The sequence below is a fragment of the Brienomyrus brachyistius genome, chromosome 5, assembly GCF_023856365.1.
Source record: "Brienomyrus brachyistius isolate T26 chromosome 5, BBRACH_0.4, whole genome shotgun sequence".
Taxonomy (NCBI): Eukaryota; Metazoa; Chordata; class Actinopteri; order Osteoglossiformes; family Mormyridae; genus Brienomyrus; species Brienomyrus brachyistius.
Window position 1 is genome coordinate 27,965,882 of NC_064537.1, and position 23,966 is coordinate 27,989,847.

Below are 23,966 nucleotides of genomic sequence, written 5' to 3' on the forward strand. Positions count from 1 at the left end.
ACGCTGGTGCAGGAAAACAAAAAAAGATTAAACTTAAATAATTCCCACCCAGTTCCTATTATAATTATGTGAATAATAAAACGTATGCAAAATACACAAAATCAATAGAGTGTAACATTTTGGTTATTATTATTTTTGTTTGGGGGGGGGACTAAGCACTGATTTGGGATCAGTTTCGGCCACCGTAAACCACGTAAAGCCTATCATGCACTACACTGGGGGAAATGATCCAGAGCCTGTAGGCTCAATGCGCTTCCAGGCCAAGGAGGATAACCGCGGTGGCGGCGGCGGCGGCGAGCGCGACTCCCCGGCCGGCGGTGCGACCTGCGCAGCCAAGCAGGTAGAGGTCGGCGGGCGTGGGACGAGCATTAGGGCGGTCTGGTCCGGCGGGGTGGCCGGCTCGCCATCTAACTGGGTCTCTAGGTCCGACATCGGCGGGCTGCGCTGTGTTTGCAATGCAGTCGGCCACGTAGGGGAGGAAAATATCGAAGGTAGGAAAAGAAAGGAGCAAATATGGTGTTACGTGGGTAATTACCGGGGGCCGGACGGGGAGTTAAGGTGCGCAGATCTGCAGGCAACGTGCACGCATTACTGTGCTCCTGCGGACTGATTATTAGTGTCTGTCGGCGTTTTATTTATGTTCTTCACATATCCGAAGTCGATTGCCTGATCTTCTAGTAAATAACTGTATTTGCTTTTTATTATTTATTGATCATTCGATATGGTAGGTATTTTCCGCGTTCACCTTCAATCTTGTTAAAATACACATTTTCCTGACATCCGGGTGTCTTTCCTGGATCCGGGTTTGATCGCAGTTTGTTTGCGCGTGTGGTCAGCTGTCTTTGGACCGATCAATGGCCGCCGAGTACCTTTGCCAGTAAGCCCCTGGGTTTGGGAGCCGTCGCCAGGAAGCTGGGCGCCGATCCTGCCTCATTACAGCGAGCCCTTACCACCGGGCGCCTATAAACTTCGTGGCTCTGCTTCCAGGAAACCGAGCGCGCAATGGCTAGTCGCTTCAGTTTTACAGATTTTTGCAAGTCATTATAACCTATATAGATGTTTCTCGTGACACTTGATACTTTCAGCTGTTAGAGGCTTGCGGAAATGTATGCATATTTCTTAATGATATAATAAGTGCTCCCATAATAATCTAATTCCCTCAATATTGTATCACGATCCGCTGATTCACAAATAGCTTTCTCTTTATTTTCTCTTCACAGAGTTAATCAGTGAGGATTTTGTCTACTAAGGGACGAATGACGAGTTCTCCAATGAAGGGCGGTATCCATACTGACCCCTTGGATCATTCTGACCCTTGTCCCCTAGCTTCCAGCAGTGAGATAACTGAGCATGAGTTTTCCTGTCACTGCTGTTACGACATCCTGATCAACCCCACAACCCTTAACTGCGGGCACAGTTTCTGTCGGCACTGCCTGGCCCTCTGGTGGGAATCCTCGAGGAAAAACGAGTGTCCCGAGTGTAGGGAGAGGTGGGAGGGATTTCCCAGAGTCAACATTTTGCTGAGGTGGGCCTGGAATTCGATTGTATTTAACAGTGTACTTAAGGATTAGAAAACTCTGCCATGAGTTGAAAAACAGTTTTTTTTTGGGAAACTTTAGTTTTCATAGTTTAAAATAGCTTCATTATAGCCCTTATGTTCTTACATTAACTTGAAAGTGTAGGTTCTCTGTAATGAACAGAAATTCTAGATGACAGTTAGCAGTACTGGTACTTGCTTGCTGACACACAGGACACTTCTCAGCATTAAAGCATGTCTTGTTTCAGACAAAACAGTGGACAGCAAAGATGTAGTGACCCCAACACCCCCAATAGAATGATTTCAGGGCTATTTGAGTTGTCAGAGGGGATGGTTTTGTCACAGCATTTTAGTTCTAATTACTTTTATTCCTTTATTTAAATGTAGCTGTATTTTGATTTTAAGGATAGAAGAAATTTCCAAAACTCAGTCCACAAGATACATTTTCAAGAGAAATTCTGTGGACTTGGTTTAGACAATGTAACAGAAGTTGAATTGCATGAAAAGCGAGTGAGTTTTGGTTCCCAGTAGTGTAACATATGATGGGGAGGCCTGACTCAGTCATTGGCGGTCTCATCTGAGAAACAGAAGATGTTTTGAGTGAGTCTTGGATATTTTGCTCTTCGGTTGTCTGCTTCAGTATAGGAGTTTGAATTTATTCTCTTGTCTCACAGGGACGCAACTGAGAAGTTATTTTCCAGGGTAGTTCAGAAAAGGCGAGAAGAGATCCAGAATAACCCCAAAATTGTGCGTAGCCTCCTTGCCTTCCAGAGGTACGGGGATGAGCAGGCCTCCCGGGGGCCTGTGCTGAACACCCCGCGAAGAGGCGGCGGTGGAAATGGCTTCTTCTCGGGGGTCCTCACCGCCCTCACTTGTGTGGCTGTAAGTGTTTTTTAGGGTTTCTCTTGCGTTGATCTCATTGGCTCTTCATCAAAGTCCGTTATAGATTCCGGTCGGCGCGTTTGTCACCCATGGCTTCTCGCTTCCCGCTGGTAGGTCATGCTGCTGGTGTATCACTGGAGCAGCCGAGATGCCGAGCACGATCTCTTGGTCCACAAGCCTGTGACGAAGTGGACCTCTGAGGAGGTCATCCTCTGGTTGGAAAACCTGGGACCTTGGGCCTCGCTGTACAAGGATCACTTTCTAAGTGAGCAAGTCAACGGCAGGTATGTCATTTTTGACTCATTCCGAGCAGCTGCCTTCAAATTATTATTGCTTATCGACCGAGGGTGTGAGCTGCCCAGCGCGAATAGACTTGCGTGACTTTGCTGCTTGATAGACTCCTGATCATGCTTGGAGATGATGAGCTTTCCAAGAATCCATATGGGATTGAGAACCAGACACACCGTAAGGCTGTGCTGGCTGAGCTTGAGCGTGTCAAATCCCTGGGTGTGAAGCCGCCTCAGAATCTCTGGGAGTACAAGGTAAGCTCGGGCTGCCAGTGGTGCTGGAAACCGCATCACTGGATCACTGACCTATTTACTGGAATATTTACTACATCCTGGTCTTAATTTCATAACAAATCGAACAAGCACAGTTATGAATATATATATATACATTAGAGAGAGAGAGAGAGAAAGAAGTGCTGCTTAAGAACTGCTCAGTAGTCATCTGATATTTACGTGACATATAAGGTAGGCTTTGCTTAATGAGAGTGACAGGCATCTCTGGTCTAACAGCTCTGTCTGCGGTTTTCTCATTTAAGGCGGTCAATGCTGGGAAATCCCTCTTCTTGCTGTATGCCCTGAAGAGCTCACCAAGGCTCACCATCCTGTACCTCTACCTGTTCGATTACACTGACACCTTCCTGCCTTTCATACATACCTGCTGCCCGGAGCAGACTGAAGAGCCGCAAGAGGATGTTTTCATGTCTAGAACTTTCGTAAGGGGATCTTTCGATTGGTTCATGAAGAATAACTCAACTGGGGTAAAAGTTACTTCTTGAACACTGCCCTGCAGGCTGGCTATTGGGAAATGAAAACATGTAACGTAATTGTGTATGTGTGCACATGGATTATTTATTAGGAGTTAGCTGCAATATTCGTCAGCGTGTCTATTATTTTTCTCTGTTTTCTGCTTCTGCAGAACGAGAACCCTAGCTGGAAGCAGTGGACTGAATTCCTGGTGAAATACTCCCTGCTGCCCTACCAGTTGATAGCGGAGTTTGCCTGGGACTGGCTGGGTGTTCACTACTGGACGTCGCGGTTCATCATCATCAACGCCATGCTTCTGTCTGTGCTGGAGGGCTGTGCTCTGTATCGGCTCTGGATCCGATCGGAGCTGAGGTACTTCCTGGGGCCCAGCAGGAATCGCTGGAGGGTGATTTTCTTGGGGTTTTTTATATGTAAAATGTAGTGTAAAAGTTATCAATTTATATAACACATATTAGAACATTTTACACTAGTGGCTATTATTGTGGGCAAAATGTTTGGCGTTACATTTCAAAAATTACTACATGAATATTCACGGTAATGTTTATTAACAAAGAACGTTACAAATATCATTCATTGGACGATAAAATAAGCAACTGGAGTAACTAGAATAAAGTCCAGAAATGTCTAAAGATTGGAAGTGTTTCCACAATTTTGGCCACTAGTGTCCGTTTACTCTGAGTCCTTGTAATTGTTTAATTGAAACTTAAACAACAGCTTTTGACAGATCACCACCTTCTCTTCCAGGATTCTCCCTCAGAAAATGTGGAGCCATTTCTGGAAAGTGTCCGTAAAAGGGTTCGCTGTCGCCATCTTCTGGCCGGTGATTCCTCAGTTTGCCTGTAACTGCTTGTTCTACTGGGCCTTGTACTTCAACCCCATCATAAATATTGAGCAGGTCGTCCAGCAGGTGCTCCGTCCAGAAACACAAGTGCCATAAAAATAAAACCCGCAAAGGTTACTGAGGTGAGTAGCTTGGGCTGTCCTACAGCGCCACCCGCCAAGATCAGCTTACACATTACGGATTCAGTCTTTCGGGCAGAGCCATGTTCGCCGAAAACAGGTATTTGAAACTAGCTAATGGGTGTTTATCGGCAGGGCGCCTTTAACAAACAAAATCGGACAGAATCGGACATCGCCCACCATGACACTGACAAAGTCGGGGTAGTAGGAAGTCACCGAAATTGTAAACATCACTCGTTATTGTGATATTCATATACTTTGACTGGCAACAAGCTTTTCTTTTCTTTTTTCTACGGGATCAAAGGAGCCATACTTATTTTTAAAGGGGTTGCGTCATGAGCAGACCGGGAGAGTACATTCTGTTTCACAGCTTGTGCCGTTACAATAAACACCGAAAGCGGGACAATTGTTTTCTCAGCTTTTATGCAAAAGTTTTATCGCAATAAGAGATACATACTACGTCTAGACTGTGCCGATACTTCCATGCTTCCTTTCTGAGTTTTCCTCTCCTTGTTTGTATTTAGTTTGTTGCAGGTGACTTCTTTTATACAGCAAGTTTTATTTTCAAAAGCATGGAATATGTTTACCAAAAGCTGAAATTGTTTGGGGGGGAGTGATTGGTCCTCACCCTGATTTAAATCTGTATTAATTTAATTTTCTTTTTTTTTTTTTTGTTGACCTTATAATTACTCTTGCACTTTTGTTATAACTGTGACTTATTCATTTTTGTCCAGGAGCATGAGGTTTAGGAATCATTAATAAAAACACTTTTTCTAAAAAAAAAAAAAATGTACCTTTTAATTAAAAATCTGTAGTTTTTATTGAGCTGTACTTGGCTCTTACAGGATAGCAAAAGTTACTGTTATTTGCAATAAGGTATTTTAAAAGATATGGTGGCTTGTCTTTGTTTTGTCAGTTAGCATAAGCATTGGCCATATTTTGATATAAGAAATAGACATTAACTCTCTGATTGGTCAGTTGCTTTGTAGAAACGCATAAAAAGCAGTTTGACAAAATCAATGGTGCAAGGCCACAAAAATTATGTACCATACAAGACCAACTCAGCCAGGAATGACAGACCTGCTAGAGGAGACGCATGCGTCATGTGACGCCTCCAGGAAGTATTTTCGCCCCAACAACCTGGAAGTGAATCAGCGGCTAAAACCAAACGTGTCTAAAATCAGTCCCTGTTTCAGTCTAAAGTATGACAGTCCAGAAAGCAAATTTTATTTGTACAAATCATAGCTGAAAAAAAACAAGCTTTGGTTTTAATTGCAAGTAAAAAAAAAAGTCTGAAAATATGACACCCCCTTTGAAAGATGGTATTTGATATAGAATCTTCTGCATCATTTATTTGGTCAAAAGCAATTTGTGACCGAATATTCCGGAAGAACTTGAATCTCCACTGGGCGTTTTCAATAGATTGAAAACAATGGTGACAAAACAGTTGCTGCTTTTTACACCCATCTTATGGTTTCTGTGTGTGTTTATCTCCAAATATCGCTTTTAATATTTCTCTTTGCTGCTGTTTTAACTATAAAGTGAGGCAGCAATACTGCAACATGAAATGCGTTCATTGCTTCAGTAATAATTGCACGTTGGGTACTCAAATCCACAGAGGAAGTCTGGCCACACTGCGTAGTCTGAAATGAAGGGTGCTTTTCTCAAGCATTTAGCTACTTCCCTGTCACACCTGCACAGCATCTTCTCACACTTGTCCTTCAGCGATTCTAGAATGAGTGGAAACAGGTTTTATGTTAACCTTTGTACAACCTCAGCATATATAATAGTCACCTATGCAGGGCTACACAAGGACATGACCCCGTCCCTGAAAAATTCCACCAAATGCCGCACCTCCAAATCAAAGCTACCATTATCCACGTTCGTCTATCCCCCACCGGTGTCTTTGCATCTAAAGGTTGTCTTTTCCCCCCACCCCTGAGCCCGGGAAAATTAACCAAGGGCAATAAGAAACCCCAAAGTCCAAGGCTAATTTTGAATCCCAGACCTGCCCAGGCTGGTACCTTATGTTAAAGCCATAAAACCAACTGGTATATTTTAAACAGTGGGTTAAATTGTAGCTAGTATTTCATACTACATTTGCATACGGCATCCTTTGTTTTCCTCGTCGATCTGGGATCTTTCCACATTGCATTATTGCCTGATTTCTGCACGTCGGGAACATAAAGAGTAGGTACCGCAGGAGATGGGGGCCGTCTCGCAAGCCCAGGGGGATTTCTGTGCCTGGACCTGGCATCCGACCATCTCGGCCTTTTCGTAACAGCAGTCGTGTCTGTGACAGCACCTATGGGGAACAACCAAGTGTACATGCGAGAGACTTTAATTTATGATATAATTATCTCATCCTGTGTTTGAAATTGAAATTCTTCCCAGCTCAGTTTCATTTTCATTTTTATTATGCTTTTGTGGCTGTCAGCCCTGAATTTAAACAGCTTTTATAGTTTAATTTTATATATTAAATTCTGAATAATTGCACTGAATGAAAGCCCTAAACTTGATGATTACTTCATAATAGAATAGTCATCTCAGCCCTTGGAGAAAACTAAACAAACATTTACGAATTGCTTGAGAGCATTTTTAATGGATGCATGAACGGTAAACATATGGTTGTTGACTCTGTCTCCGTGAAACTCCCATCTTAGTCTACAATCACTCCAGTACAGAAATATAATATTATCAAACAAACCATCCATTTAGGAAGCTACGTTGCACCGGCTCTTTTGTGAAATGAGGCTCAGCTTAATTTCATAGTAGCTAGGAAACTGCATACTTATGCCACACAGATACTTAACTATTCCAGTGTGTATTCCTCAAAAGCACATTGCTGAGATTATATGATTATTTCTCTGTGTGCACTGTTAATTGGCTTGCTGGAGTTATTGGGCTCAATAGAACTTTTTGTCATAAAGCTGTGTTGTACATTGTTGCGAAGTGTTTTGGTGTCTAGTATATAAATAATAATCATTAATTACACATTGAAGCTGCAAGCAAAACTTCAAAGGCTTGCACCTTTCTTTGCCCAGGACTTAAAAAGGCCAAGTCACCATTGTGGGGCCACGCCTTTAACTTCACACATCCCATATACCTTTTAAGGCCAATATAACATTATGGTCACCCACATGAAATACAGACGTGTTCCCCGGGTTGTGTGTCTGTCTTACCAGTCTGCTTTGTCCCTGGGCCAGCCCTGCCCCCCCAAGCCACAGTAGCAGCCGTACATGATGTAGGCCAGAGAAGATCTCCCAGTGCCACACTTAACGATTCCATCAAGTTCCAGCAGACCCCTTCTACTCCGCCCGGACCTCGCGGGAGTGAAGGACGCGGTGTCGACTGCAATCGGTGCAAATAATAACAACAATTAAATATTACAGATTTACAATATTATAATAACAGCAAATACTACAGATTTTCTGGAACCCCTTTTTATTTGGAATTTTGCAAGTATTGCAAAACATCCATTTTAGCTTTTACGTAAAATTAATAAAAAGGTGCATCAAAACGATGTCTGACGTTTACAAAATCTAATCGCAAACAGATGTATGCACAACGTATGTTTTCTTGTTAGAGGTTTATGGCAAATCTTAGGCGGATAATGGAATACAACTAAACCAATTCAGTTTTACTTGGGACGTAGGCACCGGTGAAGTACCTACAAGATTAATGATCATATGCACGGAAGGATGATCTTATTGGAAATACATTACGTGTTACAGACGCGGACATTAATACAGCTAAACTTTGATTTAGAGCTAGAACATTAGTCAATACTTACCAGACAGCAACAGGAATAGGAGAGAAAGGACAAACATAGCTTTCCTAAAGATATGCTCCACGGATAAATTTCTAACCTGTTCAAGCCTTTCGTGCGCCGAACATATACAAAAACCTCCTGCATCACATTTATAAAGGCATCATGAGTACGGCCCTCTAAACGGGGGCGGTACCAGTGATTTGGGGGCTTTGGGTAGAGGTTCTTCCACACGTTCTGTATTCACAGTCAACCCTAATGTGTGTGTGTGTGTGTGTGTGTGTGTATGTATGCATGTATATATACACACATACAGGGAATGTCTTGAGATATATTAATAATAATGCATGAAAGGGAGATTACTTTAGTCAAAAGATGATTTGAAACAATCCCAAATGTTTTCCATCTAATTTAATTATTCGAATGGATAGTAATCAAATTAATTAAATCTGTCGGAAAGTTGCTTGACTTGGTATCCATCATTTAAAGTTGGGCAGGAACGAGCTGCATTGTTACCTTATTTATTCAAAGAAGAATTGAAAGGTTCATGAATATTTCTCCTAGTATTGTAATTTTCAGCTTTACTGAAGTGTATTTGCCAATGAAAAAAACATATTTTTTTTACTAAAGAACATTTGACACACTTTTACATGATATGTAAAATTTTGTTAATTTATTCATTCGTCCGCTTGTTTGTGCATTGTGTTTTATCCTAGCGCCCCTTTCTTTAGTTAATCATGTACTGTCACACGTACGTACGTGTAGACCAATAGCATCACATGGAGGTCGCCAAATGAAAATGGACATCTGACTGCATCTCCCGGCAAAAAATCGCAAGATGTAGAAGAACAAAAAGGAATCGATTAGAAACGTGAAGGAAGATGTTTTGCTTTTTTTTATCACGCGCGTGCCACCTTCACACCAATAAACTATACGCAGAAATAACATGTAGAATGAATTAAACCATGTCCCCAATCTGGAACAACATTGACAGCTTACTAACTTCTCACTTGATCTATCTGAAGTTATACGAAATTCAGTAACTATAACTATTTTTAATGGCAGATGCAGATTCAATATACTGACTTTTCTATATGTAAAATGTAGGGTATACTTGTAGGCTCATGTCCTAATTGTTGATGTTTATTTAAAAATTGTAAATCATTTGAGAAAGTTAGAAGTAAGTATTTTATGGTTATTGTCATATTTTGATTTATCTGAATGTGCTGAAATATTTTTTTAATGAAATTTATGGTTGTCACTATCGATTATATCAATAATCGAATATTCCACCGATTTCTTTGACGATTCACATAATTCGTTTATTATATTACAGATACATTACATTTTACACAAGGCAGGAACCAACCTACAATTGCAGGGTCACAGATACGCCCAATTTATGGCATTAAAGTTATATGTTTCTGCACAGTGGAATGAAACCGAAGCCACGCACACATAGGTTGTATATGCAATCTCCACACAAACACAAAGAGGTGGTGTGTGGCGACAGCGCAACTCACTACCGCACTAACAGGTGATGCAGCTATCGACATGGCATTTCATGTACCCGAAATCGTTCACATCGCAATGACCGGTATAATCTACTGGGTCAAACTATCAATACGTTATGCTAAAACATTTTTGGCCAGTCAAAGGAAGGAAAATTTACCAAACGTTGCAGTTCTAACGATGGTTCCATTTTAAAATGATCTAGTGTATGTTTTAAAAAATCAGTCTTAAGTTTAGTACTTTTGCATGAGCTCTTCATGCTCTCTGCCAAACAATCATAATCATTATCCTCCTTGCTGTTTGCATTTCATAGTGATGATATTGAGCAAAGGCAGATTATTTATCGGTCCTGCCAACCACCAACTTATTTAATCGAATTTGTTGGCAGATAAGTAGTAGATCTATTTGGATACAGGCCTATAGTTAATTTTCAACTCTTAAAATGTCGCAAAAGCATCAAATATCGTTTAGCCCTACACAACGCACACGACATTTTCACAAAAAATATATGGTTAATACGTACCATGTAATGGAAGAGGATGCAGCTAAATGACAGAGTTAATTTTTGTTTTAGCTGCGAATATTAATATCTATACAGGAATCGTAGAAAGTCAAATTAATCGAACCGATTTAAAGTCAGGGGGCGACATGGTGGTGCAGTGGTTAGCACCCGTGTTCGAGTCTCCGGGTACTCCGGTTTCCCCCCGCAGTCCAAAAACATGCTGAAATAGCTAAATTGCCCGTAGGACTGCATGTGTGAGTGAATGGCGTGTGAGTGTGCCCTGTGATGGGCTGGCCCCCCATCCTGGGTTGTTCCCTGCCTCGTGCCCATTGCTTCTGGGATAGGCTCCGGACCCCCCGCGGTTTGGAAAATGGACGGATGGATGGATAAATAGCTTTACAGATTTCTTATGACTGCTTGAGACACAGTGAATGCTAGTAATGCACAGTAAAATGCTAATAATGCAATTATCAGCAATGCCTTCATTTGAGAATTTCATTTAATTATACTTTGATTTTAACTATACTGTCAATTAATTGATTATACACTTGCACCACAACCAAATGTAAATGTTTTTGCATAAACATATGTCCTAAAAAGATTAATGTAAGAATTAATTATGTTTATTAATTATTAATTATGTATGTTTATTGACATAATTATAGTAGGCTATCGGTTACTGCAAGCTACTTTCATATATGAAACTAAGTTATCGCACCCTGTAAAGCGTCGACTCGTCTGTTTAAACTTTATTCATAAAAAACACACAAACAATAATTTAAACTTTTGAACAAATTTTAGAACATTGCCATTTTCATATTTCGTACAGGGTCCAGGACTGTTTCTCTATTAAGCAGGCATGATTCGTAGCGAATTTCACACGTCGCGTTACAGCAGCTAATGAACAGTTAACTCGGTGCAGAAGCGGCCGTTTCCTAACCAGCTCCGCGGCTCCACGCCATTGGCCTGCGCGGCCGCGTCACCCAGGCGCCTCCGCTTCTGTAAACGCGCCGCAGTTGAGCGACGCTCCCCGGGAGCGGAAGTGCGCGGAGTACGTGGCGGAGGAGGGTTTGCTCGCTGTCAGGCGGTGCACGGTTTTGGTCACTGGTTCGGCGGACCGTGTTTCCCCACCTCTGTGGGCTGGTGTGCAGGTGTTGTGCCAAACTGCGTGTTTAAATGGAAGGGACAGGCTAGGCGTCTGTAATGCTGCGCCGGTTGCGGGTGTCACTTCGGCAGCTGGGGAATCAGATGGCTCGAAGACCCGATCTTCTTTGTGGAGCCATCGTGCTGGGCTGCCTTTTTATTGTCACTATAAAATTCACTTGCAGGTAAGCAGTGGGCTAGGGGATCCGCTGAAAAATCAGGTAGATTGCTGACTTAATGCCTTTTAATCTTAACTTGCCCAGCTTGCTGGCATATGGATGAAATGTGCGGAATACACCCGCTTGAAGTGAAACTTCGGCTAGCAGTCCGGTTAGCCAGGATGGAAATCGTCTGCATGTATTTTCCAGCTGCATCGTATATTATTATTATTATTGCTGTTGCTTTAAACGTCCAGTGTTTGCTAAATATCACACTGGATATTTAAAGAGTTGGTGAGGTAACCTTGGCTGTGCCAGAGATATCGGTGCTGTTCGGCTCAGCTGTCTACCTCTATAAATATGAGTAGTTCATATAATATAAAAACATTTTCTGTGTGCGTTTGGAAACTGTCCTTAATCTGTATATTATATTCTTTTTCCTGTCATATAATCGACTTGATATATGTGTTACTTTGACAAGAAGGAACTCTAGCTACCAGGACCGCCTATATTCTCTTTCCCCAACTTTTGTAGCTGTGCAGTTGGGACGGTTTATCTATCTGAACCATTAATGTGACCTTTCTTATATTATTTTCAGATTACGTACCAAATTGTCCGTAATTCAAGACAAGGTACCTTAAGGCACCGTTAATATGTAACTCACCTCCGGTTTTGCTGTACTTATGAATGGATTTTATGCTATACTCCACTGTGTACTATTCCTCAGCTGAAGCAAACAAATCTTTGATATCTAATACCCCAAATGGATGGCTGTACTCTACATTTTATTACTGTTTAATGTTTTCAGTTTTTTTGGGGAAGCTGGTGTTATTTATTAATTTGGACATTGGTCCATTCCTCTACGTAGCCGTGCAAAGAATGTGGTTGCCCCTGCACGGCCCCCCCGGCGCTTCTTCTCGCCCGATGCCCCGGTGGTGGACCTTTTCCTGGGGCAGCTGGACCAGGTGGACCGCCTGCGGAGCGCAGCTGAGATCTCCCTAGTCTTTTTCTACGCCCCCTGGTGTGCGCACTCCATCGCCACTCGGGAGGAGGTCCAGCAGGTTGCCCGGAAGCTTTCCAAAGAGGTATCCTCCTTGTTTATGTCTCGGGGCCAAATGGCTGGTTAATGTCACCATCCCATCATCTCCTAGTGTCTCTTCACTTTAGCTTCTCGGAAGACGGCTTTTATGGAATTGAACAAAAAAATCGTTTTCCCCTCACCTTGTCCCCGAGGGTCTCTGTGCAGCAACTAAAATATTATTGGTTTATAATAATATCTTTCTCATTTATATGGTGCTGTGGTAGGTGTACTACGAGCTTAATGCTGAATTTAGATTGAAAAAAATACTTGACGTGGTTGTAATTTATGCAAATCGAAATGTCTGCTTGGTGTCAGAGCTTTCTGCAGTATCTTTTTTAGCGTGTGTGGTTTTTGCAGTGCTCCATGAATGCGGGTTGATTGAGTTTCCCACTGTCTTGCTGTGTGCAGGTCCTATTTGTAGCTGTTAACTGTTGGTGGAACCAGGGAAAATGCCGAAAGAACCAGAACTTCTATCAGTATCCAGTGATTCACCTGTTTTACCGAAGGTGGGACTGCACATCACGTCTGAGGAGAGATACTGTTCAGAATGACACATTCCTCCTGGACCCTTGAATTTTGGTACCTTAAAGTTAGGAGTCCCCAACCGTTTCATAACGTTAGACCGGTTTGCGGCGTTCAGAAATTTCGCAGGCCCATTTTTGCTTAGGGGGGGGTCCCTGAATATACAATTTGCTGAATGGGTGTGGGGAGGGTTTGCAATGTGTACAGAAATATGGGACAAATCGTGTGTATTTTTTGGATCAATAATTCTGAATGCAGACTTATTTTTCGATACAGGGTGATTCTGTAATGTTCGGGTGCCAACCCTGTCCAGTGAAATACTGTTGGTTTGGGGGCTGGAATCTTTGAATGATTTTCCTGTCTGTATAGAGGGTGAGTGTGTATATGTTTGTAGTATGTAAATTGTCTTTCAGGTTTGGGCCTATTGAGTACAAGGGACCCTTCATGGCCGCCTACGTGGAGAAGTTCATCCGGAGGCTTATCACCCCGCTGACATACCTGCCTTCACAAGCAATGTTGCAAGACTTCCTCTCTTATCATGAGGTGACGAGCCATCCTGGAAGTATTGTGCAATTGTCGCTTGGTAGAGTCTTCTTTCCATCAGCTCTAGCTGTCACTGCGCTAATCTGCAGCTGCCAGTGGAACTTTAATTTGTTACAGCGGTTGCTTTGGTGTTGATATGCAAATAGCGTTTTTTTGCATGAATTATTTGCATGTGCTTCTGCAAGAAGTGTTTGTATAATATCGCACTGTATGATATTGCAGTATGATATCGCACTGTATGATATTGCAGTATGATATCGCAGTATGATATTCTGGTATAAATTATGCTAAGAAGTAAAAGGCATCTTATTGTTATGGTCCAGCTCAGCAGGTGAGAGATTTGTGCCTCTGTTCTGAGGGTTGTGGGTTTGAATACCATGGGAAGCAGAGTAATCGCATCACTGTTGGTCCCATGAGGAAGGCCCCTAACCTCCAAATGCTCCAGGGACACTGGCTGATCGCGCTCTCTGATTCCAAGTTTTCCCCAATGATGAGATCTCGTTTCATTCATTACAGTATTAGGAATCATGCAGATGGTGTAAGTTCAGGGGAGTGTGAGAGAATTTCTCACTCTTCTGAAAAAATGTGCAGCTCTAGCTTAGAAGAGGAAATCGTTGTTTGATGACACAGTAAAATCCTGTTATAGTGGACTTGCTTATAACGGAATATCGTCTATAACGGACGAGGTCCTCTGGTCCTGGCTGTAATTTTGTTCGCTATAACGGACATGCAGGCTCCGCCTACAAGTGCGTGGCGTGCCGGTGATACCCAGAGCAGATACGTAGTCGGGATTATTATAATAGTCATGCATCTGGTCAGGTAAAGTTGGATTATGTACAATATAATAATCTAAACCACAAGTGTGTCTGCTGGGGTGTGGCATGAGTAAATGGTGTCCTGTAGTTGTGTTCTGGGCATACAGCAACTCTGGATATAATGGACTTTGGATATAACAAACTGTTTTGCCAGGTCCCTTGAAGTCAAATTTTACTTTATTTATGGTTGTTTTTTTTCTTTTTCCCCCCTTTCTTAGCCAGGAGTGGTGGGTTATTTTGAGTTCAATGCTTCACCACAGCCTCCTGGATACATGGTATTCCTGACATCAGCATTACAGGCATTGAAGAGAGGTAAGTCAAATATCTAGGAAAAATGTTGGCAAAGTAATTACATATTTCATATTTTGACAAGTGTAATTCGTATTTGTATACAATTGGAAATTTAAACCATTAGTCTCCTACGATTTTGGTGTTATAAATCTTTGGTTAAGCGACGCTCAGCTAGCAGTGTCAGAATCGATTCATCTTAACTGAGTATGAAGTCATACTGTCAGAAACTTAAACTGGGTTATTTTGAGTTGTGAAAACATCAACTTTGGTTTTGAATGAAACATCTTAACTTTTTTTATATATATAGTTTTTTTTTTTTATCATAATCTTATTATGCTGTCAGATATGTTAGGATGACGAAATGCAATTTGATGCTGGTTCTCCGCAGCAGGCTGCTTTTGAAACGCACCTCTCTGAAGGCCGGCTTTCACTCTCCGAAGGCCGGCTTTCACTCTCCGAAGGCCGGCTTTCACTCTCCGAAGGCCGGCTTTCACTCTCCGAAGGCCGGCTTTCACTCTCTGACAGAGAGAACCTGTCATGCTGTTATTCTTGAAGTGCTTATTTTTTTTTTTACTTCTGGCGGTTTTTGTTCGCCTCCGAAACGACACTCGCTCAAAACGGTAATGTACCGTTGCAAGCAGGGATTAAAGTGACATGCTGTCGGCTTGATGAGTCTCTGCCTGAAACTCTGCCTTTCATTCGTCCGTCTCTGCCAGGTCACACATGCACCGCTGCCTTGGCGTCTGCAGTTGCTAGTCAGCATTTATTTAGCAGGTGTTTGTAGATTTTGATGTGTTCTGTTTGAATCCAGCATAATATATGGGAAAGAATTGCATTTTAAGATTATCATACGGACTCCAAGCTTGATAGACACTAAGCTTCACAAACCCACCTGCCATATCATATTAATGATGTCACTGTTAGTGTGTCAAGTTTGACTCTGAGGAGAGTTTAAAAATATTTCTGTTTTATCCGATCATAAAGGTAGACATGGAGATTCCTCTCGAATATGCTTTTAGAAGAGGTAGCTTTTCTTCTGTTCCATTTAAAGGAATCCCTGCATTTCAACAAGGTGGCTTGGTGGCTCAATAGGTGGCAATGTTGTCTGTGCTGGGGATCCGATGCTGCTTCCCCTCTGAGGAGTTTGCATGTTCCTTCTCTGTCGTGTTGCCTTTCTCCAGGTGGTCCAACTTCTTCCCTCAGTCCAAAGACAGTCGACCTAATTGGGGTCTTTAAATTGGCTGTTGTGTACAATTATGCGCGTCTATCAGCCTGCCCTGCAGTCAATGCTAGTCAACCCATGCGGACAGCCAGGCCAGGTGGATAGGATATGACAGTGACGATTATGATGTGCCATAGAGTGAAATGTATGCACTTTGAATATGGCGCAGATTTCCAGGGAGTGGTACGCTTCGGAGTGGTGACAAGCAAGCCGGTGGCGGAAGCGATCTCGGTGCATGAGGATGGGACAGTGTACATGCACCGACACTTCAACACGTCGCTTGTGAGTAGTAGAATCCCTAGGGGGCGCTGTGGTGCTGCCAGCATGCAAGGGAGCGTCTGACAAAGGCTGCAGGACTCAAGAACACTGACTGGCTCACTAAGAAATCTCAGAAAAAATACAGAGGGCGGATCACATTGATAGCGCTTCTATGGCTGGGGTGGGGTGGGGTGGGGTGCCTTTTTTAGTGCTGTGTCTAAATAAGAATCCCCCCCCCCTCATATTGGTTGCAGGTTGAATTATTTGCCTGATCCCATGCAGATTTTCCCGCGGGCAGAGAGGAACTTCACGCCGGAGAATATCTGCAGCTGGGCGTACGAGAACAGGGAGAGCGTCCTGCAGTGGCTCCGCCCCCATGGGGCCAAGAGCCGCCTCCTGGAACAGGAGCTCAGCAAGGGCCCGGCGCTGCTCGCCTTCCTGCCCTTTGACCCACTAGCGCCCCACCAGCCCCTGGTGCGGCAGGTCAGTCATGGGGCCCCACATCGAATGCGTTTGTTTTATGGGGGCAATTCGTGGCTTAGTGGGCTATGTCTCTGTGTCTGTGATCAGAAGATCACTGGTTCAAGCCCCCGCTTCTGCAGAACAGTCACAATTCAAGGGCCCTTCTGCAAGGCCCGTATCCCCCCCCCCACATTCGCTGACCCTGCGCTGTGACCCCTAAGCTATAGCAAGCAAGATGGGGTAGGCAAAGAGAAGAATTTCAATGTATTGGGCAAATGGTCAATAAAGGATTTATTGATATTTATTAAATCCCAGGGTCGGCAGAGTGATGTCACTATCAGGCCCCTGAGCAATGACTCCAGGAGCCAGCTGACCGCGCTTCCTGAAATGGATGTCGCTTTGGATGAAAAATGCGTCTGCCAAATAAAGTGTGAATATTAAAATACGTTAACTTAGCCACAGTGCTGTTTGAAAGTTTATATTGCAGAAGCTCCAATTTCTCATTTCGAGCGAAAGTTTAATACATGTGACCATTCTGAAGCACGTCCACGTCTGGGTGCCGCGGCCCGGGGGCTGCCTTGCCGCGGCCTGAGGCATGGCAGAGCAGCTTGCCGTGGGTTTATGACCTCTTTTGCAATGAGGCAGTCTCTCTGTAGGCGATGCTCACCTCATGCTGGCTGATATGTGCCCAGACACACATCTATTTTAAATCTTGCGTATTGATTTTGATGGAACAGGTTTTGTTTTGTGTTTTTTTTGTATGTGACAAATGACATTTTGGTAGCTAAGTTAGCAGTCTTCAAGATTTCAAGCAGCACTGTAAAATCTGCGTAAACCACTGTAATGATTACTCATAATTTGCCCTCTTTGATGCGATGAGTAACCAGTTTTCCTCCAAATTAATCTGTCAGGTGAGTCAGCCTCTCCCCGCTTCCTCGGAATAACACTATAGTTTAGCTGCACAGCCTGCGGATGGTGCTGCAGTCAGTGTCAACAGGCCAGAAAAACTGGCTGTTTTTAATGCCACTTTCTCAAACAGCTAAAAATAATGCTTCTAAATACAGGGACTTCAAAGACATTGTACTTGTATCATAGGCTATTGTTATCATGGCATTGGAATTAGATATTATGTTAGGTTCTCTGGAATAGAAAATTCAGCTTTTTTTCCCCTTGCTGTTTAACTGACTAATGCTGATACAAAATAAATAGACAGGGGGCGCTGTAACAGGATTGAATCTTGTGCCAACCTGCAGATGAATCTCTGTTAACTAAAGTGGCTGTCTGAGTGCCGGTTACGAGTGCCCTGAGTTGGGTGTGCTGTCCTTGCAGATCGCTGAAGTCGCCCTGCAGTACCACGCCTGCAACCACAGCGAAGGGGTGGAGCAAGATGGTATGGGGCAGTCACAGGGGACCCAGAATTCTGTTACCCCCTGCTGCAACACGGTGGTACTGCCTCACTGGAACGCCATATCGCGCATGCACAACGTATGCGAGCTGTGCCTGAAGGAATCGGTGGGCTTGCGGTCCAGTGCCATCCGAACTGTCCGCTGTCCCTTCCACCACATGGGGGCAGCACTGGAGTCCTTTCACCTCATGCGACGCACCTTCGCCCAGCTGATGATGCATGGTGCGACCTGCAGCAATGCCGTCGCCTCTTATAGCCCGTTCAGCCGCTACAGCGCGTGCTGCAAGACCCTGGAGCTCCCTTCCCCCCCACCGCCTCAAACTCAGGACTCGGGGGTCCCCTCCGACACGGAGCCTTCGCACCAGGGCCTCACGGGTCTCAGATGCAGGACTAACAAAACACTGCGCTTCTACCTGCTGGACTCCCACCTGCACTGGAAGCTGGCCGTGCGGCTGGGGGCCCCCAGGGCTGATGGGCCGCGCCTCTTCCTGACCATAGTGAACCTTCCAGAAGAGACCCATTACATCTCGGACCTCAACGACACACTCGGTGACACTCTAGGTGAGCCTTCGCCAGTCGTTAACCATCAAATTCTCGTTGTCTCAAAATCAGTGAATATTTTCTGCTTACCCAGTAAAAAAATGGATTCCCTGTCCTGGATCGGATATTTGTCATCGTGCCGGCTTGGATTTTTATGCCCGATTTAGTCTTTTTATAGGGTTGACAGGGTTGTGAATGCTGCCTAGGTACCAGAACGGTGAATGATTGAATAATAATAATGAAAAGAGGATGTTGATACTTGAGTTTGCAGAAAATTAACTCCAGTGGGGGAACTGATACTAAATCATTAGCTGCAGGTGTCTCTATTCACTGTGTAGAGCGGGAAGTAGGCCCCTCGGGGAAGTAGGCCCCTCGGGGAAGTAGGCCCCTCGGAAGTAGGCCCCTCGGAAGTAGGCCCCTCGGGGAAGTAGGCCCCTCGGGGAAGTAGGCCCTGTGGGTCCAGTCGACCCCGTCAGCTGGGATCTGGGGCCTTCCCTGAGTTTCTGGTCATGTCCGGCTCACTGGCACCGCTGTTCACCTCCACGTGGGGGCTGTGTTCCAGAGCACTTCATACAGAACTTCAGCGTCCCATACAGCCCGCTGACGCGGCACCTGGTGGGCACCCTTGTGCCAAAGTCCCCCACGTCCTTAATCAGGGAGGTGACAACAGCCTCGTTCCTCAGCACAGTCATGGATCCTCAGAAGGTACGTTCAGTTTTTACACCACTGGGATTATTTTGGTTTCTCCTTTCATCGGTCAGGTGACCTTCTGTGCCCCCCCCCCCCTCCCCCCCCGGCAAGTTTGCTTCTCTGTAAATTCCCCGCCCCTTTCTGCCTTTTGATCTACCATAGGAAACCCCCCCCCACACACACACACGCACACGAATGCGGGCAGGCCTCGGTTCAGTGCCACTCGCCCTCATTCCCCTCCCCCTAATCCTTTCCCAACCCGGGGGTGTCCGTGCTGCAGGGCGGATCACGAAATGGGAGGATATGGCGTGTCGTAACGGAGGAAATCATCCGCGCTGACGCTCGCTCACATCCTTCCTTTGTTCTCCCTGATCCTCTCTGCGGTCGCCGGTGTTCTCCTGCAGCACGCAACAACGTGAGGACAGGGGGCCAAGGTCACCCTTGGTGCGGCTGCTGCCTTTTTAATCGGAAACTCTATCTGGAAGCCTTGTGATGGACTGGCATCCTGTCCAGGGCGTCCCCTGTGAGAGTGACCGTCACGGATAAACACTGATGTTTGGGTGGCTGGCACTGCAGCCCAGTGACCTCTGACCCTGTGTGCTTATGCGAGTAGGCAGGTTAGCCGGCCCTGCTTGTGTTCTGTCTTATGTCTGTCGCCAGGACAGCAGATGACCAGCTAACGGCCGCCAGCGCTTCCCCGCTGCTCTGGGCTGCTCTGGGCTGCTCTGGGCTGCTCTGGGCTGCTCTGGGCTGCTCTGGGCTGCTCTGGGCTGGCCGTCTGTTCTCTCTGCTTCCTCTCTCCAGCGAGGACGGGCTGTTCCTCCGCAGTCCTCGGCTGTCTTGCTGCAGTGGTGCATCCATCCGTCACCACGTGCCGTTTTTATCCTCCCAAGCCAGCTCCCCATTCTTAAAATCTGACTTTACTTAACGTGCAACACAGATAGATATTCAGCAAATCGTAACACAAACCTATGGATCTCGTCTTTTATAAAAATTATTCATATTTAGATATTAGGACTATTTTTGGTTTGCTTAGGTATTTATGTTGAGCAGAAGCTCTGGTGTGATTTATAACTTTAAACGGGTTGTGGGAAAATTTCTCTCTCAGGCTCTCTCAGTCCCTAAAATCAGTGGCATCTCGTTTTGAATTGTATTTCATCCCGCGTGTGAGCCGATGTTCCCACACTGCCACCGTGAGCAGATCTGACGGTGGGCAGGAGCACGTCTGCTGGTCTGAATGCCAACCTCCCCTCTATCTCCTCTGTCACTCAGGATGTGCTGCTCTTCTACTACACGCATTGGTGCGGCTTTTGCACAGTCCTCAACCACGTCCTCATCCAGCTCGCACAGCTGTTCCGGGGAAACGAGAAGTTTACAGTAGCCCGGTAAGAGGGAAGGCACGGCAAGATGGGAGGATGTGGGAATTTCTGATAATATGGCTCGCAGTTCAGTGGCAAACTGAGAAGTGAACCTTTTGCCTTTAGCTTGATACTTTGCCAGTAAACACTGTTTAATGCCAAATATCTCCCCAATGCAGAGTCAACGTCGCTCAGAACGATCTGCCTTGGGAATTTATGGTGGACCACTTCCCAGTCTTCCTGCTCTTCCCCAGAGACAGGTGAAACGCTCTTTCCATTGTCTTTGACCTCTAAGTGATGCTATACAGCAGGGCTGTTCAGCTCTGGGCCCTGATTCCATATCTGGGCCTTGTTTTCAGTTCAGGTAGTTATTTAATAATTACTGATTCTGATTGGCCAGAGGCTTGACACCTGGCTAACAGGTGAAGGAAGGCTGGAAAATCAGGAGGGTTGGGTATCTTGAGCACTGGGATTTGCATAGCCCTGCTCTACAGCAAGGTCTTCCTATCGTCAGCTTAATAATTCCAGCATCTCCTCCATAAGAAAGTGGCCTCATTAAGTGCACTTAGCAGTACGAGCAGGTTTGCCACTGAGTACGATGTCGTTCACACTCGCACAACCACAGGGCCAGTTCAGACTCACCAGTAAAGTTATCCTGCACGCTTTTGGACCGGAGGAAACCGGAGCCCCCTGCAAAAACCCACACAAACACAGGGCAGAGCAAGCGAACTCCACACATAAAGGTTTTATGCTCGTCCCAGGGACCAAACCCAGGACCTTTTTGCTGTGAGGCAGTACCGCTAACCACTGCTCCACCGTGCCGATCATGCCATTCACTGTTGTCATGGCGGTAGATGTTGTGAGGTTGCCGTGACTCCCGACCACCTTGCCCCACAGACTAAGAAAGAGTGTGGCGTGTCAATGAGCAAGCGAGAGTCTGAATATGCTTTATGGTTCAGCAATGATTTTGTGCCAAAGTTTTGTTTAAAGCAGAAACTAATTGTGTCTATCACTTTCAGTTGGGACAGTAGGGGGACTTTGAGCCAATTCCAGTCATCTTCGGGCTGGGGGTCACCCTGGATGGGATGCCAGTCACACACACACACACACACACACACACACACACACACACACACACCACACACACACACACCACACCTTACCTTACCTTGCCTTTATAGTAACTCTCCATTTATTTCTAGGGCAAACCCTAATCCCAGCCCTAACCCTAACCATAAGTAACCAAAGAAAATACAAGTCTTTTGGTAATTTTAGTTTTTTGATTGCAGTCACAGATTATTATATAATTGAGGTTATCCTTGTGGGGACTGAAAAAATGTCCCTGTAGGTCACTGGTTTACACTAGTGGCCAAATACTACTGGACACACCTACCATTTTTGGCATTACACTTTTAAAAGTAATACTGATGATTGTTTATAAACATTATCGTCAATAATCAAAGAATGTTTACATGTATCATATATTGGAGAACTAGTTGAATAGATGTAGTTCTGCAGTCTCTAAAAGTTGGAATTGTTTTTGGCTATTCTATATCTCATTGTATAGAAATCTGGTCCCCACAATGTAATAATTACAAAAACACACTAGCACAATTGCCCTTTGAGTATGGGATGGATTCTGGGGGCCAAGTCCGGATGACTGTTTGAGGGCCCCAAGGCCCTGACCGTGCTGCCCCTCACAGGCGAGAATATTCATTTGATACAGGTTCTCATGCAGGGGTGGGCAGTCTTATCCGCAAAGGGCCGGTGCGTATGCAGGTCATTGGGATAACCTTTAGGTCAGCTGTTCAAACCCAGGTGTGAGGACTCTTCAGCCAATCAGTCCTCTAATCAGTTTACACTGTGGCCCTTTCTGGGTAAGATTGCCCATCCCTGATGTAGACTACCTCTTCTTACAGGAAGCACCTAAGTGTCAAGTTCCCTGACGACCTCCCCGTCACGCTGCCCAACCTGGTCCGCTTCCTGCTGCGTCACGCGAGTGACGTGCCACGGCGCAGTGGCTGGGCGGGGGCGGACCGGGGCGGCCTGCTGGAGGTGGAGCTCCGCCGGCTGCGGCAGGAGGTGGAGGCGCTGCGGAGGGCCCGGGAGCAGCTCTCCCAGCAGCTGTCCCAGCTGTGGCAGGAGAAGCGGAGGTTAGCACTGCATGCTCGGGGCCTGGAGTCGCACAACGCAGAGCTGCGCGAGCGAGGGCGCCACCTAGAGGAGCTGTACCGCGAGAAGAACCGGCAGCTTCTGGACGCCGCCGGTAAGCTGCAGGCGCTGGCCGATGCCTCGCAGAACTTGATCACCGAAAACGCCCTGCTTAAGGTCCTCATGGCCTCCATGAGGGAGGAGGTGGCTCTGGAGCCACGGGTGGACAACGGCACCCCCAAAAGGGCAAAGCATGACCTCAGCACCCAGGGGGACTCCTGATGCTTCCGGAACAGACTGTTTCACGATGGACTGCTGACACCTGAGATGTATATCTGGAAATTATTTATGTCTGTTTGGGTTATCAGTTTGGTTTTGTTTTTCCTTCCACGGTGATTTTATGTTACTTTGTTAATTTAACTAAAAAATCTATTTTTACATAAATCACTAGGCAACTTTTTGGGTATGTCTTCAGGTATGTCTGCAGGCAAAATGCTGCATTTGTTTACATGAGGAATATTGCACAGATTTCTACTGATTAAATTGTTTAATCTATGCCAGTGTTTCATAAGGATCGGATCATTCTACAATGTCGTTTAACTTGAGCCATCTATAACCGGTTTATAATTCTTATATCTACTGAGGGTCTGCTACTCTATGGTGATATTCTAGATGACACTGGGACAGCTCAGTGGCAGACTGATATGGCTGAGTTTTTTAGTAGGTGTCTATGTCAAAACTGAGCTTCAGACACCTTTGCGGTAGCTGGGGTTAAGGGCCGTGACTGTGGGCCTAATAGTGATAGTTATGCTGCTGGCTATGAGACTTGAACTCACAACCTTCAGGACGTGGGCACGGATCCCCAACCTACTGAGTCACACACTGCTAGGACGGCATGTAGCACAGTGGGTAATGACTTCGACGCCTCACCCCCGAAGTTGTAGGTTCATTTGTCAGCAGGGACTTTGTTGGTTTACCCATCAAATTGCTCCTTCTGTAAAATGGGTATAATTCTCTTTGGAGAGGCGTCGGTTATGCTGCGTGCAGCTGATCACATTTCCCAGACAGACTTGTGCATCTGTGCCAATTTATGGTTTAGATAATCATGACAGC

At 45.1% G+C, this 23,966-nt stretch overlaps 3 protein-coding genes across 6 annotated transcripts; 2 read left to right on the forward strand and 1 right to left on the reverse strand.

Moving 5' to 3' along the window:
* The first annotated feature begins 188 nt into the window (after positions 1-188).
* LOC125742679 (bifunctional apoptosis regulator-like) lies at positions 189-5,795 on the forward strand. 4 transcript variants are annotated; one of them, XM_049014912.1, is made up of 8 exons: positions 189-340; positions 1,221-1,525; positions 2,212-2,419; positions 2,534-2,703; positions 2,817-2,961; positions 3,243-3,464; positions 3,623-3,822; positions 4,216-5,795. In XM_049014912.1, exons 2-8 carry the CDS (start codon positions 1,257-1,259, stop codon positions 4,406-4,408), a joined length of 1,407 nt encoding a protein of 468 aa, XP_048870869.1. In that variant the 5' UTR covers positions 189-340; positions 1,221-1,256; the 3' UTR covers positions 4,409-5,795. The 4 variants fall into 4 exon arrangements, with proteins under 4 accessions (XP_048870869.1, XP_048870868.1, XP_048870871.1 ...); XM_049014911.1 differs by having other exon boundaries at positions 222-491; XM_049014914.1 differs by having other exon boundaries at positions 227-491; positions 3,243-3,419.
* On the reverse strand, positions 5,757-8,346 carry LOC125742680 (phospholipase A2-like). The gene is made up of 4 exons (XM_049014915.1): positions 8,225-8,346; positions 7,614-7,782; positions 6,630-6,736; positions 5,757-6,161 (listed from the first exon to the last, which is right to left on the reverse strand). Exons 1-4 carry the CDS (start codon positions 8,259-8,261, stop codon positions 6,013-6,015), a joined length of 462 nt encoding a protein of 153 aa, XP_048870872.1. The 5' UTR covers positions 8,262-8,346; the 3' UTR covers positions 5,757-6,012.
* A 2,852-nt stretch (positions 8,347-11,198) lies between these two features.
* Positions 11,199-23,408, forward strand: txndc11 (thioredoxin domain containing 11). The gene is made up of 12 exons (XM_049014470.1): positions 11,199-11,542; positions 12,384-12,600; positions 13,005-13,102; positions 13,532-13,661; positions 14,695-14,788; positions 16,159-16,271; positions 16,530-16,730; positions 18,039-18,675; positions 19,217-19,359; positions 20,617-20,729; positions 20,882-20,962; positions 22,622-23,408. Exons 1-12 carry the CDS (start codon positions 11,418-11,420, stop codon positions 23,133-23,135), a joined length of 2,466 nt encoding a protein of 821 aa, XP_048870427.1. The 5' UTR covers positions 11,199-11,417; the 3' UTR covers positions 23,136-23,408.
* Positions 23,409-23,966: the final 558 nt, after the last annotated feature.